General features: G+C 38.3%; 1 protein-coding gene across 2 annotated transcripts in view; it reads left to right on the top strand.

Annotated features, from left to right (window-relative positions):
• The window catches only part of LOC122837066 (protocadherin Fat 4), a 123,417-nt gene that overhangs the window by 59,984 nt on the left and 43,944 nt on the right, over nucleotides 1-19,489 (top strand). For both annotated transcript variants that reach the window (XM_044127136.1, XM_044127135.1), the window contains exons 2-5: nucleotides 4,488-4,619; nucleotides 12,984-13,245; nucleotides 13,766-14,116; nucleotides 17,446-18,368. In XM_044127136.1, coding sequence (XP_043983071.1) covers nucleotides 4,488-4,619; nucleotides 12,984-13,245; nucleotides 13,766-14,116; nucleotides 17,446-18,368 — 1,668 coding nt within the window. The remainder of the gene's footprint in view (nucleotides 1-4,487; nucleotides 4,620-12,983; nucleotides 13,246-13,765; nucleotides 14,117-17,445; nucleotides 18,369-19,489) is intronic.

Raw genomic sequence — 19,489 nt, 5'->3', positions numbered from 1 at the left:
TAATAAAACCCTGGCAGCCAGTTAGCAGCACCTGCAACTTGAAACAGTAGTTCGTGAAACACAATCTTATTGCTTGTAAACTAATGTGTTTCACCTGCCTGGGCCATGGCGTCTGGGTTCGAGGGAACAAACTCTCTCTTCCCGCCTGTCCCCCCCCACTTTACTCCCTGTCCTGACCTTGCTTCCTCTTCCTCAGATAAATTCTTCTCCAAATTCTCTTTGATACGTCGCTGTCCCACAGGGGCCTGGCTAGTGCAAACTGGAAGCGTGAAGTGTAATTATTTCTAAAAACTGCATTTCTACACTAATTAGTTCACTCCTCAGAAGTTGGCCTTGCATTATTTACACATCAAGGGGGACATGCAGGGAGATAAATATTCATTGTTGACTTTGCCCCCGCTCCCTCGGCTCTGGCGCAAGTTGAGTCAAGAGCCGCTGTCATTGTGACTTGTTTATGCGACTTCTGCATCGCTGGTGCCCCAGAACATAATCCGCCTTGTTCTCCTGTAATTATCCCCACTCAGGCTGACAGATTGACACCGACTCATAGTGAGCTTAATAAGTGGACAACATCCTCTTCCCGCGCCGCCCGATCAGATGAATGGCTTCTGAATGAGGTGATTTGTTGTAATTGTGACCTGTGACCTGAATGTGTCACGACACCAAACAGCAGAGGCGCCTTCATCACGTTAGGCTGTGGCACCGTTTCAGCAATCTTCCCCTCCAACTGTTCGATTCTGGGCCGCCTTTAATGAGAGAGGCTGAACTGACTCCAGAGCGAGTCAGTCACAGCTGTTGTTCCGAGTTTCCTGCATCTGTTGGCTGGAAGGCGGATTTGTAGGACATTTAAAGACAGCTTTTCCTGTTAAAAGTACTACATGAAGTGGTTGCTCTGTCTGACCTTCTACTTGGCCTTGAGGGCCATTGTTTGCCTTTTCAGTTCCTAACAGGGAACTATTGTTTTATAAACCTACACCTAGGCTGTGGGTGCCTTACAGATGTCTGTTTTTACAACTTTTCATATCAGAAGAGGATAACCTGTGTAAATACAAACTGCCGTTGTAAAACAATGATTCATTTGTTGAAGGAAAAAATTGCTTCCCAGACCAACCTGGTCCTGTTAAAATGGTAATTGCCCCATAAACCTAATTACAGGTTGTGCCCAAAAGGGCTCGAGTTTAAGGTCAGGGAGTGATGTTCTATTTGGGAATTTTCTGCTAGCGGGCAGAACTTCTGGTTCCTTCCAATTCAAATTGTGTTAATTTTGGTCTGTAGTTTCAACCTTAAACTCTCTTTAAAAAGCAATTTTAGGCCAGTTTTTACCATAGACTCTTTCAGTTTCTTTGTGACCTCTTAGATGAGCCATCAATGTTCTCTTTGAGTAATTTTGGTGGGCCAGGCTTTTTTGGGAAGGATCATCATCCTTCCATGTTTTCTCCTTTTGTAGATGATTGTTCTAACTGTCGTTTCACAATGGCTTTTGGACCCTCTCCAGGCAAATATTTGGTACATTGTACTTCATCTTGTCAGAGAGGTGCTTCTTAATGGATTTATTGGTTCTCCAATAGTTGGGCAGTTTTTTGGCTGGGGTGTGGTTCATGAAAATAAATCACATTTAATTTTTGATTTAACAAAATAAATCAGTTTTTCTGATCAGACTGCTGTCCGATTTTAAAATTTGTTTAGCGACTAAACACATTTAAGTGCTACAGAAAAGCAAAATTGTAGGAGGAAAATGTTGTTTTCACAACTCTGTATTGTACATTTTCCAGCTTAATTATTGTTGTTCTTTCTTCTTAAAAATGCATATTTTTTTCGAGCCTCTGTTATAGGAAGTTGAGCAACAATGGTTCAAGAATGCTAAAAAAATGACCATAATCACTGTCGACATTAATGAAGAGCCGATCACTGGAAACTTTAAGCAAGGCTTTTTTTGTGTTTATAGAAGCAATAAACACGTAAAATGCACCAAAATGTCTGTTATGATTCCAGAGCTTGCCATGTTTACTGGCTTTGAAATCTATATTTGTTTTAGAGGATGAAATGGTGGGGACAGGAGTCTAAGTTGTGGTATATGACTGGAAATTTAATATTGCTACTCTAGACTTGGAACTGAAACCATAAATGTCTCACTCTCACTGTCTCAAGAGTTTCCACTTTCACCCAGACTACTGGACACTACGCCTTGTATAATTGCCTTTTTGCTGCTGAGCTATAGCAGTTTGGAACTATAGAAAACATCTTTGATGTAAAGACTTTTCTTCCATAATTTACTTTATTGGCTTTATAGTAGATTTGGAGAAAAACATTCACAGAGTTGGAGTCTGATGCCAGTAAACAGGAAACCTCATAAATGAATAGTTAATCCCAGTAATTTGAAAAAGTTTTTTTTTTTTTTTTTTCTAGGTTAAGCCATATTTATGTAGCACATCAGCTTGTCCATAATACCATCTTCATTATTTCAACCCTTAAATCTTGTTCAGGTCAATTTATCCAAACCAAACTAAAGACTGCTTCACCACCAGCTCCACTGGTAGCAGACCTTCTCTAAATGTGAGTCTTTAAGGATCATCATGCGGTCCCCATGTGGTTCTGAGTGAAATACGGAAAAGATACACCAGACTTTGATTAACATAAAATCTCGTAATTTATATAAATAGCTGACCTAATTGCAGGTTTCGCACACACCACTACTCCATCTGTATTGAATCTAACTTATCAGAGTGATTTTCTTTGTATGCAGGGCAAAGTTTATCCACATGGGGGGTCTGTGGTCTACTGGAATACATGTTTATTTTGGTATGGAGGACTTGAAAGTGAAACTCCCTGAGCTGCAGTTAGCTTGCTCTGCTGCTACACTCACTGCTTATCCCTGTGGAAATATGCCTGAAATTAATTTTTAAAGGGTTTGATTAGCATAAGCTCCAGTGTTAATGGAGTATTTATATATCAGTAATAGGAGGTTATGATCCACTAGTTTGTTATTGTTTAATTTTATATGACAGTTGAAATCAGTAGATATACTGGAATAGAAAGACAAAAACATTTTGCCCTTATTTTTAATGGGTTTTACTTCTACTGCATATTTTATGTTTTATTTCTTTGCAATTACATAGTTTTTCAATTATTATTCTCTTTTTTTTCAGTTATTAGTCAGTGTTGTTTTATTACTGTTTAAGTATAGTCATTGAAACGATCTCTAATGAAGTTGATTTTGTTGCAAAGGTTTAGGCTTATCTAAGCAAAAATTATTTTGTAAATATTATTTTCTTTTTATAAGTCACAAAATCTATCATACTTAAGTACTCAAGTACTTAAGTACTATGGTACTTTAATTTTCCTGAAAGCTTCATATTGAGTTACTCCACTTTATTTCTCCATTAGATACTGAACCACAGTTTTATTGATGCAGTTTAATAAACTCCTGATTTCTTGGTTGGCTTGAATAGGACAAATATAAAAACATAGGCTAGTTGTAATTTTGGATAAGACTTAATAAAAAATTAATTTTGAGCTAAGCCAAAATTCAATACAAAGTCAGACTCTAGTTCAGCTCATTTCACTGTACCACAACTTTATCTGTGTGGTTTAATACGTTCTTTTGCTGTCACAGTTGGGTAAAAAAAGAGGAAAAACACATGTAACAGCCAAAGCTAAAGTTATCACATACATTACTTTACCAACAGCTAAGACAGTTCATATACACAGTGCAATCCTTATTTAAGCCACATGTTCTGGTTTGAATGGTAACATTTATATTTCTTACAGTATAACAAATCAAAACAGAATTAATCAACTGTTTATTAAATGTTTAATAGCTTTGTTTTGTCTTTACGGAGCCAAAAGAGATAGAATTATATCCATAACTGTACAAGAAACACAAGAATATATTTAATAAACTCACCCTTCCATGTTTTTCTGTTGGTAATGAGTGTTTGTATTGTTAAGCTGTATTGTATTTTGCATCAAGGTCAGATATTCCTTCATTCAAAAGCCATTTTGCAAAACTAAGATGTGCAGCCACAAGTAAATATGTTCTCCTTAAAAACCTTACAAAACAAACAAGTCCTTTTGCAATTTGTTTCACCTGACCCTGAAGTTTATTTGGTGTTATACAAACTTCTTCGCTTTGTTTTTGTTTTGTAAATGACATCAATGGGTACTGAATAATAGAAAACTGAAAAGGTTTCACTGTGTGCTGAGACTAAAGCTTTTCTCATTTTCCTCATCCCTGTAGACCCTGCTGACTTCTTTTTCACCTTCTCACAACACCTCATAATTTGAGTTTTTTTCTCATTTTATTATTGCTGGAATTAAATAGCAGCACATTTGTCCTGCAAGTGTAGCTCCTTCATCTTATGAAATCCAAGAAGGCAGAAAAGGTTACTGCTTTGCTGTGATCTCTGCAGCTGCAGCAGGTAGAATGCAGCCATTTGGCAAAGTTTTAATAAAAAACTTTGGCATTTCCTCTTCTTCCTCCTTTGCAGGTGGAGATCACTCTGCAGGACATCAATGACAACCCACCTGTTTTTCCTAATGATATTCTGGATGTGACCATTGAGGAGAATGTTGGAGATGGCTTCAAGATAATGCAGCTAACAGCCACAGATGCAGATGAGGTAATGGCTCCCTAACTTTCTTTTCTGTCTGACTGCTTTTGTGCTGTGCTGTGCCCATTTTCCATTTAGCTGCTTCCCAAATGGATGTAAGCAATTTGAAATAAAAATGTGATCCAAATAGTTCTTCAAGCAACACTAAATTCAATTAGGTCACATTTTATTAGCAACAATTGGAAATTGTAAACCAGAAAAGTCATTGAAATAAAATGTTAATTCCATGAGAGCTGTGGTTCAGTGGTGAATATTTAGCCATAAAAATCAGCTTGAGTGATTGAGTTCATTGTTATCTATCCAAACCAAATTGTGGCTTAGATTAGAGCATTGTTGTGATGAACCACATTTTTGGTTAAAGTTTATTGGGATGAACCTGTAGAGCAAATAATTCACTAGAACCTGTCTGACAATATGCAGTAGGCTACAAAGATCTCAAAAGTAGCACCAATCTAAAATACTGATCAGGCTAAAATGATTTCAAAGCCATTTCTAAATCATTGGGACTTGAGTGAAGTACATTGAGAGTGATTATTCACAATTGAAGGGAACATGAAACAGGGATGAATCTTCCAATTAGTGCCTGGTCTACCAAAGTTACTCCGAGATCACACTGATGACTATTATAAAAGAACATTTCAAGCTCAGCTGAGCTCACATAGTTTAGTTATGAACAGGATTCATGATTCAACAAACTGGCTAAAAACAGCATGCATGGGATGCACTGATGTTGAAAACTAACACACAGGCTAACCTTACATTTACCAAATAGCAACTTGATGACCTCCAAGATAATTTTAAAGAGATGAAATTTTTGTGAATGTGTGTTTTACATTTTATCCGGTGTTAAACTAACACAATATCTGGATTACAGAAAATCTAAATACTGGGATTTCTGTAATCCAGACATATGTTTATATGTTTTATATAATTTTTTTTGTAATTTTTATTTTTTTTTAACAAATATATGTTTTTCATATATTTGTTAAAACTGTCACTATGTTGTGACAGTGTGAGACAGTTAATCTGTGAAAAGATTGATTTCCTCCAATTCCTCCCAGTACTAATATTGCAATCTGCAGAAACGCACCACTCCCAGTCAAAAACAACGAGTCAGATCCAGGAAGTTGATCTTAGCGCTGTCACTCAACCTTGTGTATACGCTGCTCAATGTGCAAATTACCGTTTCTGTAAAACTCTTTAACCACCATCATTGGTGTTCATGCTAGCTAGCCTTAGCATTCATGACAGGTGTGAGGAGCGTGTACATGGAGGTGATTGGTTGTTTCTAACAGGGCAGTGTATTTGTTCAGATGGCATCAGGAGATAGATTTTTCACAAATTATCTGTCTTATGCCATACTGTCACAACATACTGATAGTTTTAACAAATATGTAATAAAAAAACTTAGACATTTTTTATGAAAGTTCCATACTACTGCTTTAAGGAGAAACTCCAACAATCAGTCCATGATAACAATGATATGAAACCATATCAACAAAGAATTGCTTAAGACCGCACAAGGAAGGTTTTGGAGTGGCCTAGTCAAGGTATGGTTTTAATTCAGATTTAGATTCTGCTGTCTGGCCATTCATGGTCAAACTAAGGCAACTTTGCAAGGATTACAGTCAAAATTCTTCTTTTACAATGTAAAAAACTCATTGGCAGTTAAAGCAACCACATTTTGGCACTTAATACCGCCAAACCAGTGAGGTTTAGCCTACAAGTACTTTTTCACCTAGGGCCAGGTTGGTCCAATTCACTTAAATAACTGTAATACTGGTAAAAACCCTGTTAAGGAGAGTTGCAGCCCCCTATTATGACTGTCCCTTTGTGAAGTCAGTCGTTTTTTGTTTTTTTTACTTCAACAGCATCCCTCTCAGTAATCTGAAGCTTTCTTCTTCAGCTGCTTCACGCAGATGTGGATGTTAAATTCTGCAGGAGGTAAAATGCAGGCCTTGTAGCACCTCAAAATGTCTGCGGTCCCTTCTTCAAACCAAAGGACACATTTTAAGTTAATGGAAAAAGTCAAGTCATAGAGAGGAGCGAGATTAGAAAGAAGGCCTATGGACTCGGATTTAACTTATGAGGCCACAGATTTTTATTGCACAGCTGTTGCCTCACTCCCTTCTCCTTGCTCTAAATGTGAGAAAAGTCACACAAAGACCTACAGTCTTTTTTACCAACAGGATTTAGGCAGGTTATTTGATTTTAAATCAATTATGAGAGCCAAAGAATTCAAAGTTTTAATCATAGATGTTTTAATATAATGTCTTAAATCCATGGTCACTTTTCCTTGTGTGAAGTTATGAAAAGCCTGAACTGGGAAACTTATGATCTCTGTTCCGAATTAAATACATTCCCTTAGAGGTCTGCATATAACAAATGATTGGATAATTATGTAAAATAACTTACCGGAGAGAAGTCAAACCTTGTTTTGATGCAGAATTTGAAATAAACAAGAATATAACTTCAAGGAACCTATTTAGGATTTACAGATTATAGCGATGTTTACTCCAAACTGCAGCGCTCCCATGAATAGATTGCTAAATAGAAGCCTGTATTTTATCCAGGCTCTCTTCAGAGCCAGATATGAATCCAGCCAAGTCTTTGCCCACATCCTTATGCAGGAAACTAAAGTTGCGCTGACACTCAGCGTTCAGAGCACATCGGTGGGAAAGCCACATTCGCAAAGCCAGCACGGAGTAGCCAAGAGTGCAAAACGTTGGCCAACTAAAGGGCTGAGTTCAGACACCATAATGATCCCATCCCATTTAACAGCGCTACATGTGGGATTCATGTGTGATTCATGTGTGAGGGGATTTCAATATTGGTTCAACGCATCCGTTTTTTCCCACTCACATTTCCAGTTGGGTTCACATAAAATCAATAAAAACAACTGTCTGCTTGAAAATGTTTCTTATTGGCTTTCCTATCCTTTCAAGTTTAAAGCTTTTATTAGAGGTCTGACTGGAAGTAGTAACTTGAATATGGCATGGTTGTTGGTGCAATACCCCCTGGTCTGAGTATTTCAGAAAGTAGTTACCACTATTTCTCTCTGATTAGCAAATAGTAATCAGAAAAAGAATACATTTCCAGTTACTGGCAATTGTGTGGGTGAGAACGTCTTGTTGATGTCAGAGAATTAGCAAATTGGTTGAAGAAAATAAAAAGCAGCAGTTACAACCACCGCAGGTAGAATACCATCCTTGAACACACAACTCTTTAAAACCTCAAATAGGTGGATTAGAGCAGCAGAAGACCACACAAGCCACCACTTCTACCAGCTGAAAACAGCAAACCAAGACTACAATTCACACAAGCAAACCAAAACTGGGTGACATCAGATTGGAAAAACTTGCCTGGTCCAATCAGTCTTTGGTTCAGCAGTGACATTCAGATAAAGCCAGAATTTGAAAGAAAAAAAAAAAAATAAATGTAGAGAGAAGATCCATCCTGATCCTTTTATTAAAGGTTGCAGGCATTAACTATCTCACTCAATCTTAGGTTACCTAGCAACAACCTACTGAGTAACTTGTGGTTCCCTAGCAACAACCTACTGAGTAACTTGTGGTTACCTAGCAACAAGTTGCTGAGTAACTGTCACAGCAGGAGTTTCCTGTTTCAGTATCGTGTCTCATAGCAACTTAAAAATAAATTTAAAAAACTGTGAGAAAAAGACTGTGGGTAAAACAGGAAAGGTCAAACCAACAGGTCTGCAGTATTTCAGATATATATATATATTTTTTTTTTCCCCACCAGGGGGTCCTTTTGTGGGCTCTGGTGTCCCTTATTCAACAGTAGGCTGACAGGAGAGGGGGGAAGACATGCGGCAAATGTCGTCGGGTCCGGGAATCGAACCCGCGACGGCCGCGTCGAGGACTGAAGGCCTCCAAGCGTGGGACGCGCTACCCTCTACGCTACCCTCTACACCACCGGAGCACGCCCCCAGTATTTCAGATATTTTAAACGAAAACAAATCAATATTTATCAAGATTGACTGATATAAAACCCTAATAGTGTAATGACCTTTTTATCATATAGTCCAGCCCGACATACTAGCAAGAGGCAGCTAATGGAATGACCAGTGAGTGCATTTCGAAGACATGAAAAAACATTGACTTAAACACACACACTGCAGCTGCTTGGTCCACTTTTTTCTATCAACTTCTCTATCCTTGAGCTGTCATCACTTGTTTTCTAGGAGTTTGTGTTGTGATTGGGTAGGTGTCCCTGCTGACAGTCCTTGCTTCACACCTTTCACTTTTCTTAGTAGCTAAGAGCCATCATCTGCTAAATGAATTCCCAATGCCCCTGTCTGGTGCAACATCTTCTCAAAACACCACAGTTTAACTGGTCAGCAGTGTCCTCCTTTAAAACAGCCTTCTCTCTCAAAGGGGAACTATAAAGCAGACAACCAGAGTCAAGGTCAGGGGGCTGAACAGTGGTGTATTTGTGTGCATGGAGGCTCTTATGGTTGTGAACTGAACTAAACCAAACTATTTGGGAAAGGTAAATGAATTAAAATGACAGCAGAGATCTTTTTATAGATCTTTGTGCTCAGATGAGCCCCCAGCTCAGCATCTCCCACCTTTTCTTGCTCTGCCTCTGAACCGTATCAGAAAATTAATTGGCAAACCATGGGTGTTGGGTTCCGGACCACGGCGCAGGTGGCTAATGGGATTGCCAGATCTGGAGCAAATGATTGATGACAGCAGGGTCCTTAGATGAGCAGAATTTTGCTCTCCTTCCTTTTTTTCCATTGGACCTGGAACCTAGACAAAGTTCTGGTAATGCAATGAGAGACAAGGTCAAGAAGACACAGTTTTTAAAGAAGCATTCACTCACAGCACAAAAGAAGATAAGAGTAAGTCATGAACTTAGCCTAACAATGCCGAGTCTGTCTAAAGTTTTTGGCTAAAAGTTTTTAAAAGAGTCGGAATGGAAGAATGTTTCATTTGATTTTGTGAGAGATAAGCTTTATCTTTTATCCAGTCCAGCCAAATTGTTATAACATTAAGTAAATGCTAAAAATCTGCTCCACTTGCACGTAACTTTTTATTGTCTCACTGCGCAGGGTTCCAGCGGCGGGACGCCAGCAGGACTTTTACAGACTGCTGCTATGAAGTTGCTTAGGCTGTGCAATGTTTGACCTGTATTATCGATAAGACTTTATTAATGCTCTGTCAAATTTAACAATTGTTCAGCAGTTACTATGTAACTTTGGTAAATATTTTTTATTTAAACTTTTTCAGATTCTAATTGCAAACTACAATGTTTTTTTGTTTTTTTCCATTTTATACAATTACAGTTGTAAAATGGAAAAAAAAAAAAAAGGTTCTTACACGAACAAATAAAAAAAATCTGCCTCCCTGGGTCAATACTATGCACCTTTGGTTGCAAACACAGCTGCAAGTCTTTTGGGTAGTGTCTTCTCTAGATTTGTAAGTAAGGAGACAGAATCTTGACCTTCCTCCTTTGCAAAGTAACCCAACCTCATATTGACTGGCTATAGAATGTCCATAGGTAAACGTTTTCAAGCTTTAAAACTCTATTACATTAAAAATTATCCATTACATTTAACAAATGGACTTTGGCTGGGCCATTCAAACATGCTTGCAGTTCTGGCATGAATATGAACCTCTGCCCCTGTCCAAAGTCCTCTTATACCCTTGGTCCCCCTGTATTTAACTCAATCTATCTTCTAATTGTCTCTGACCAGCTATCCTGTCCCTGCTAAAACATAGTGCATTTCATTTAGGGAAAAACGTAGCTTTTAATTTTCTCATCTGACCTTCTGACATGTCTGCCTACATGTCCTGTGGCAAACTGCAGTCAGGACTTTTTTATGGTTTTCTTGCAACATTTTTTTCTTCTTTTGATTCATCCGTAAAGGCCTGACATATGCCGTTTCCAAGAAACAGTTATTCTGTTGAGAATGCTTCCACCGGAGTTGTAGATCTCTGCAACTCCTCCAGAGTTACCTGGGCTTTATGGTTGCTTCTCTTATTAAGGCCAGGTTCTTGCTTGGCCTGTCAGTTCAAATGGACGACTGTGTGGCAGGTGGTTTGCATTTTGTCATATTCAATTTTTAGATGATTGATTGAAATGATCAAAAGCTTTGCATAATTTTTATAACCCTACTTAGCTTTAAATTCTCCATAACTTTATCCCTGACCCATCTTTGTCATGAAGCTGATTATTTCCCTCTAAAATACTTTCAAGCCCTCCTGAAGGAAGTAGGTTGTTCTGGGTTTTATTTAGGATTATCACAGTATAACTTTCCTTCCATTTCATAATAATTTGCTACTTTGCTTTGGCCCTTTACATAAAATTAAAGTAAACTGTGTAGAGGGTTGAGGTTGGGAACTCACCAAGAACAGCCAAACTTTTAGCAGTTTCCTGGTTGTGTTGGAAAGAATAAAAATAAACTATGAAAAATGCATTTTTTTCCCACACTTTCTTCATAGTTCCATCTTGGAATAGAGAAACTTTGATTTTCCTAAATCAAATGCCTAAAGTAAACATTAAATAAACGCATATATTAATATATTAATGTAAACAATATGTCTTGCTTCAATATATCCATCAAGCATTTAATGGGTGAAATATGGATAAATTGGACAGATGATAAAAAATGTCAAGATTTAATGCTGAGTAAATATGTTAATATTTTTAAATAATGCAATATAAAAAAACTCTGACCACTTTATTTTCAGGAGAAGAACTAACAGATGCATACTTGCTCATCCAGCTTTGTAAGTAATGGGGTAGATTAAATATGAAAATACACGAAATGTAAAATATACAGAATTAATAGAAGATATGAGTTGGGAATTTTGAAAAGCCATTTAGGAACCCTGGCAATACTATTAAACGGCTATTTAAAATCCAGATTATGTGAGCAAGCCAATAAATATGTCAGTATAAAACAACCTAATGTAACACTTCTCTTTATAAGCCACCCCATTGTTCAGATAGGATCAGACAGCATTACACGGACATCAGGCAGAGCTGAAAAAGTCTCTTTTAGTTTAACTGTAACTGGAGCCTTTGGTTCTTCTCAGTGAATAGCAGTAAGCTTTTTGAAGTCGCATTAGCTTTTTTGGCAGAAGATACAAAAGAGAGACAGTTGTCTGATCTTTCATTGTCCCAACACAAATATAAACGTCAAGCTCTGTCGCCAGGCCCATTCACATGTCATATCACATTCAGTCCTTTTCTCCTGTTCCAAACCCTCTTACCACAGCCATCATGTATATCATGGAGCCTGTACCTTTCTGAAGCAATATGGGACCAGGTAGTTGAATTTGTAAAGGAAAACTACAAATTCATACAACATGAACAAGGTGTACAGAACAAAATCTAATTTTATATGTTTTTGTTTGTCTTATAAATAATTTTTAGATTTTTTTGTTAAATTCTGATTTTTAATAAATATACACTCTAATGATGGAGAGCATGGCTTGTATTGAAGTTAGCTCTTTAGCATTAGCTTCTATTAAATAGTTGTAGTGTTTTAGTGTTAGCAGACCTAATGTTTTAGGGTTAGTACAGCTAACATTTACGTTAGTGGTCCCCATACACATCAGGAACATTTTAATAATGTTATTTTTCACATTGTGTTACTGTTAAGAGCAACTTACAGTGACCTACATATTTTTGGACAGTATGGAGAACCTGGAGTACCTAGAACTCAAGGTCTCTGTCTGTCTGTCTGCTTGAGAACTGTATAATAAAAACTATTAGCAATTTTTGAAAGTGTAACTTAAAAAATAAAAAGTACTCCATAATATTGGGGTTTTGCCTAACCTCCAGGCCTGCCAACTTTTTAAGAATAACACAAATTACCTTTTTTGTTGTTTTTTTTAACAGAAGATGAACCTCAACAGCCTCATGTTTTTAATCCCAAATCTTGTTTGGATCTTCTCTCTGATGGTCATTTTGATTAAAGTCCTTTAACCTTTGTCCTGGTTTTGGTTTCATTATCCACATTTGTGATACGTTTCAAAAAATCTAAATCACAAGCTCTCTCCTTAATGACCGTCTCTGGGAAAAACGACGCAGAGAAAGGTTTCATTCATCCTTGACAAGTCTGGAGTTTGATCTGGAGACAAGAAAAGTGAAGAGTCTGGTTTTGCTGGCAGACAGTTTCTTTGATCCTCACCAGGCAGAGCGGTCTGCTTTTCTGTTCTTTGAGGAAGACATGTTAAAGGAAAGTGTATGAAAGTGGGGCCAATGTACTGGCTTAGCAAGTTTGAAACCGAAAATACAAAATTCGGTGTTGAAAACGTAATAAAAAATAGTTAAAGTCGACACTGCAAATTAAAAGAAAATAAACTTGATCTAACGTGCTTCTATTTCTCCTCTTAGGGTCCCAATGCTCTCGTGACTTACACCATCATCAGTGGGGCTGACGACAGCTTTCGCATTGACCCCGAATCTGGTGACTTGATCGCCACCAAGAAGCTGGACAGGGAAAGGCGCTCAAAATATTCCCTCCTAGTGCGAGCGGACGATGGAAAGCAGTCATCTGACATGAGGTTGAACATCACTGTCCAAGACGTCAACGACCACACGCCCAAGTTCTCCCGTGCGACATACTCATTTGACATTCCCGAGGACATGGCGCCAGGTGAGGTCGCTTAATGGAGCATATGGTTACAAACTAAACACGCCAAAATGGACGGAGCAGGTGATGTTTTGTCTTCTGGAAAACCTCTCAGAGCAAACTAACACAGCTCAAGGGGAACTTTTTTTCTTGTGCATTTTTTCCAAGCATTTTATGTGTTGTAGTTCTGAAATATTCAGCATTTTTCTCAAGAGGGAAATCAAAAGTTTAGTGGGTCAAATGGGGAATAACTCAGATTTGATTTACAGCCTCTGACAACCGTCTGGCAGACCTCATTCACCCCTCTTAGCACTGAATAAGAGTTAGTAATCAAAGAAAAATGTCTGTTGAAGATGAAATTGAATTATAATCCTGTTAAGCATTCAGAAACTCTTTAATAATGATCTGTTTGTTCAGTCGTAGCAGTCCAAGACAGAATTAGCAGCTGGCTCAACAATCAGTCATTCACTTGCATTGAAAATAATCCTCTAGCAATAATATTTTAAAAGAAAGCAGTAAACATCGCGCCTGTGTCATCCTTCAGGCTCCATTGTGGCAGCGATCCTGGCGAGTGACTCCGACTCAGGGGTGAACGGAGAGGTCACCTACTCGCTGGAGGAAGACGATGAAGACGGGACCTTCCTCCTCAACCCTGTGACGGGCATTTTCAATGTCACACGTCCATTGGACTATGAGATCCAGCAGTACTACATCTTAACTGCGAAAGCCGAGGACGGTGGTGGACAGGCCAGTACAGTCCGGGTTTATTTCAACGTGCTGGATGTGAACGACAACTCCCCCATCTTCAACACCACTGTGTACAGCGCTTCTGTCTCCGAGAGCCTGCCGTCTGGATCCAGTATCGTCACGGTTCTGGCCAGTGACGCTGATGATGGTATGGCACAAATGTCATACTAAAGTAATGAAACACCAAACACCTCCAGGTCACCAGGTTTTGATTAGTAATGGAACAGCTAATCCAGTTTTTCTTAATTTACAAAAACTGCCTTGCTAAAGTCAGTTTTTCTAAATTAAGACTTGTTATTGAAGAATGTATCTTTTATCCTGTTTTTAAGGTAATGTTGGGAGTCTGATATGTATGTTAGTTAGTTAATTAACTAGATCATCTGGCCTGGCAGTGATGCAAGAATAGCCTGTGTTTTAACACACTCCCTGTCCCTGTCTGGGTGGTTGCTGGTTACAAACTTTCATTACAAAACGTTATTTAGACAAATAATATTGCTCAATTTGGATGATTTAATTCCTGGATGTGACAACAACTGAATAACATCTTGCAGCAACAGTTTGGGGAGAGGGAGCTTTACTGCATGCTTTGACTAGAAAAAAATAGTTCTGTTTCTGGAATCTCATTAAGCAATATTTTTGTAAATCACATTTTCACAACAGGGTGATTCAAAACACTTTACATGATTAAAATAAAACAAAGAAGCAAAAAATTACATAATGGTGGTTAAATAAGGGAAAGAGATGAAACGTTGACAGATTACAATTTATGAGGAGGATTCAGTCTGAATTCTGGTTCTCCAGGCTTGGTTATAATTTTGAGGGAGCAAAGTAGACTTGAACCACATGACCACATGAGAGGTCTGGAAGATCGACACAAGAAATCCAGGATGTGTTTATGAACTAGCAAATTCATTTTGAAGTCTATTCTCTAAGCCACATTGGATGTGTTGTTAATCCATCACAGGACAAAAGTACATTTAGAGAGACCAGTTAACCTAAGAGTCATGTTTTTGGATAGTGGGAGCAAATCAGAGTACCCAGAGAGAAGGCATTCATGCACTGGGAGGACACGCAGTAAGACACCAGACCAGGATGAAAAGCCACCAACTGCTCCACCATGTAACCCAGCACTCATTGCACGAGGAGATTAATTTAATGTCAGATTGTCCCATTATTTTGATGGTTGATTACACAGAAGCTCCTAACTCTACAATAGATTTAGTTATTCTGATTAAACAAACAATGTGATTTATTGGCGTGAGTTGTTTCTGCCTCTAAGGTGGGGGACTTCTGAGATTCAAAAGTGAGTGCGTTACTTGAGCGGTTGGTGCTACTCTTTCCCTTGCTGTAATTACAGCTTTATCCAAGCCTAATGTGGTTATCGTGACCTACATTCCTGGGAAATACGCTGCCTTGCTCTCTTAACCCGGACTCTGGCTTCTTTCTCCACATAATCTGACCACGTCGTCCTTTCAGATACAGAGCTGCTGTATTTCACTGTCACAATAAAACACTGCCATTGTTAGCACTTCCCAAGTTCTGACCCTTGACCTGAAGACTTTGTCTCCCTACAGAATAGTCTAAACTCAGATGGAAGCAGGTCTCCTGATAATGAATTACTTGTGTACTCTAAATGCAGATCGAGTGTGGAAAGGTGTCAAAGCTTTCCACTTCAATACCCATTGAGTTGAATAACCAACGCTCAATTTAAGCTCATTTTAACCTCCACTTCCTGGGGAGCGCTATGGATTAGGCCAGATTTCAAAGTTAGGTGATTTACTCTACAAATCCACTCAGATGTGAACCAGTTATGCCGTTAAATAAATGTTGGGCCTATGGTGTTTTTCTCTCTGCTGAATTGCATAAAGGCATTATCAGTTGTGGAAGTGGCTTACAGTTTGGTTTCCATTTTGATAGCAATCTGTCATGCAGCATGAATGGATTGAAATCTTGGAGGTCAAGAGGAGAAGCCAGTCGATGCACATGTACAATTTGTGGAAATGGATGTTGATTATCCACATGAGTGCCCAATGCAAAGTATTTGGTTTTTTATATCATGAACAATAGAAATATCAGAATTTGACCTTCGTTACGCCATGCTTTCTTTTGATTATCAGGTTCTCTTTGTTTTCTTTACTCAACTCAAGGTTAAATTGTGACATATAGATTTATTGGAGAAGAAACTGTTTTAAATTGTATTTTCATAAAGTTTGTTTTCACATTCATGTCTTTACTGTAGGTCTAATCATTTGTAACTTTTATGTGCCTCCAAATAGGGTTTGTGAAAGTTCTTAAGAGTCTCTCTGCATACATTTTTTTCTTATTTTCCTAGATATTCAGCTTTTTTATTCTACTGAAAATGGCTCATTCAGCCAAATAAAATTAAAATATTCTTGTTAAGTTATCCACCAGCAACTCCATCGTCATGGAAAAGTGCATACACTACACTGTTGCCCATAAAGTTGAAATAATTTTGTTTTCAGTCACATTCCTCTTTTTTATTGTGGTTTAATTTTCACAGTGATATGCTTGGAAGAGTTTGATCGATAAAATTTCAAGTGGATATAAACTTTATCTGTCAAAAATAAATCACATTGTCGCCATTATTTCATGAGAAGAGGTTATTTCAACTTTATGAGCAACAGTGAATTTAAAGAGGCTTGGCAAAAAAACTAAGTTTGCTAAAAACAAAACCATAACCATTATGAAGCTGCTCCAAGTGTATGCTGTACTAAAGTGTTAAAGTCAGGGAACCCAGGTGTAAAGCATTTTGAAACACAAGCTACAGCTAAAAAATTTTAATTTGAGTTGAACAGTGACTTACTTATTTTGTAAAATACGTGAAATTCTGAGAACAAGAAATCAGTTTAACAGAACAAGTCTTAAAACATAAAGTAGGCTAAAAGGTCTCAAAAGCAATAAATCACACCCCAGTCTAAACTATAGAAACAAACTCATTGACACCTATCAGTCTGGAAAGAGTAACAACCCATTTTTACGACTGAGACCACAGCAAACCACTAATTGCCAAAATTACTATAACAGAATATAGATGACTTTTCTTAAGCCCAGAACATCTAAATAGAACCCGAAGCATAGCAATTCCACATTTGAATGGTTTTGTAAAATCCAAATTCTGGATTTAGATGTCACACCAGAGCCTGAAAAAAGCCCTTCATGGTGGTCGCCTGTGACGACATATTAAGTTTATGGGGTAATTACTTTTTGACAAGCGGTTAGGATGGTTTGAGTATTAAATCATTTATCAATCTATGTACATCTTAGATTTAAATCCTGGTAGTGTAATAAAAGTTCTAAAAATGTCCTATGTAATCACAAGACTATATATTCCAGGCACCCCAATAAAATATAACATAATAAATAGAGTATGGTAAGAACTTGACCCACTGTACGACTCACATTTAACATAAAATGAACAAAAACTTTCTCTAATAACCAAAATATTATGTTTTTCAGGTCTAAATGCTCAGCTTCTCTACAAAATTTCCTCTGGTGATCCTCATGGCCACTTTGCTATCACCAAGGAAGGCGTTCTCAAAATCAAGAGGGCACTCGACCGAGAAACCCAGTCCTTCTACAACCTGGCGATCACTGTCAATGACCTGGCACCGCCTCCCGCCACCCGTTTCACCAGCACCGCCCAGGTTTCAATCATTCTCCTAGATGTCAACGACTGCCCACCCACCTTCACCTCCCAGAAGATGACTTACATTCAGGAGAACACACCAGTGGACACAGTGGTGTTCACCGCCCAGGCCACAGACGCCGACAGCGGACCCAATAGCTATGTGGAATATTCCCTCAGAGGAACTTTTAGTAATAAGTTTAGCATTGGTGTGATCACTGGGGATGTCAGGCTGGTTGGAGAACTGGACAGAGAGGAACTTTCCAACTACACCCTTACCATTGTGGCTACAGACAAAGGTGAGACCCCTCTCTCCTCCACCATGGACGTGACTATGTTGGTTCTGGATGTCAATGACAATACCCCAAGCTTCTCACAAAACATCTATGACGTTGAGATCGAGGAGAACATCTTGACTGGCACTGATGTCATCCAGGTGTTTGCCACTGATGCTGATGATGGCACCAATGGGCAAATCCGGTTCTCCATCACCGGAGGTAACACCAATAATGATTTCCGAATTGATTCAGTCACAGGGGTGATTTCAGTTGCCAGACAGCTTGACCGTGAGACACATTCATCCTATTCGTTGGTGGTCCAGGCTTCAGACCGTGGAAGTAGCCCCAGAATGGATCGCACAACCGTCAACATTGTTTTATTGGATGCTAATGACTGTTCACCAGTGTTTGAGCTCTCTCCTTACACCATCAATGTCAAGGAGAACCTTGAGAACTTACCAAAAAACATTCTGCAGGTCAGTCTTCTTTTATTTCTCAGCTTCTCATTTGTTTAGTTTGTACCTTCACAGAAAGAGATCTTAAACAAGTGCTTTAAATGCCAGTTCAAAGCCCTTCAACAAGCTAATGCCTTAACTAAATTTGTTGTAATACTAACCTAATAAGTGCTGGTATGTAAGTAGTATAAGTTCACTGAAGCACTGAGCCCAGTGGTCTTACTTTGCTAAATGACAAATACCTGACTGAAATGATAAAGAAATGATATATGGCAGCAATTTGCTCTGCTCAATTAAGCCTTTATAGGATTTCAACAAAATATGTAACTGCTTTAAACTGCATGACGAGCCAATTAACATCGTAACCACCCTGATGACTAAATGAGGCATGTATAAAATATGGAGCACGGAAAGCCTTTTTCCAGTAGCACGGCAGCTGTGCTCTCCTTCATGTGTATACATTAACAGGAAAAGAGGCTACAGTTATGTGGTGGGAAAGGGTCCAGACATGGTGGCTGCGCGCAGGAGTTCACATCTGTGCTAACCTGGCTATACTGGCCATGTCAGGAAGGTATGATAATAATTGGACTTGTAAAATCTTTTTATTCAAAGAAAAATGAAAAAAAAAGTATTTGCAGCCTAAAGTAGGGGAACCCTACTTACCAACTCTCTGGTTTCCCCTTTTGTGGACTCTCTGAGAAAGTCTGATTAGACAAAATGAATAAGTAATGACCTCCTTTGCCTCAACAATTACCTCTGTGGTGCCACTGCTGGTAATTACCCCCATCTGTTTTACTAGAATGATTTAGAGAGGACAGTGGTTAAACTGGACTATCCACAGTTGGTAGGTTGGTTTTATAACATACGCCATAATTATTGCCACCCTTGGTAAAGATGTGTAAAAAGCCTTAAAATAAATCCAAATGTTCTTGCAGTAACATCAGCCTTTCTCTGGATTGCATTTATTATGCAACGTAAGCTTTTCTAAAATGCATCCTTCAATTCTATGAGATAAAAATCCAGATGTTGCCAGTAGAAAATAGAAGGGAGCTAACTTTTGATGCTAAAAATGTCTGTTTGACTTTCCAAGCACCAAAGGTGGATTTGGTTTGAACCAATAGATAAAACTGTAAAACACACCC

Source organism: Gambusia affinis, linkage group LG09 (assembly GCF_019740435.1).
Source record: "Gambusia affinis linkage group LG09, SWU_Gaff_1.0, whole genome shotgun sequence".
Taxonomy (NCBI): Eukaryota; Metazoa; Chordata; class Actinopteri; order Cyprinodontiformes; family Poeciliidae; genus Gambusia; species Gambusia affinis.
This window is presented reverse-complemented; position numbering and strand designations above follow the sequence as displayed.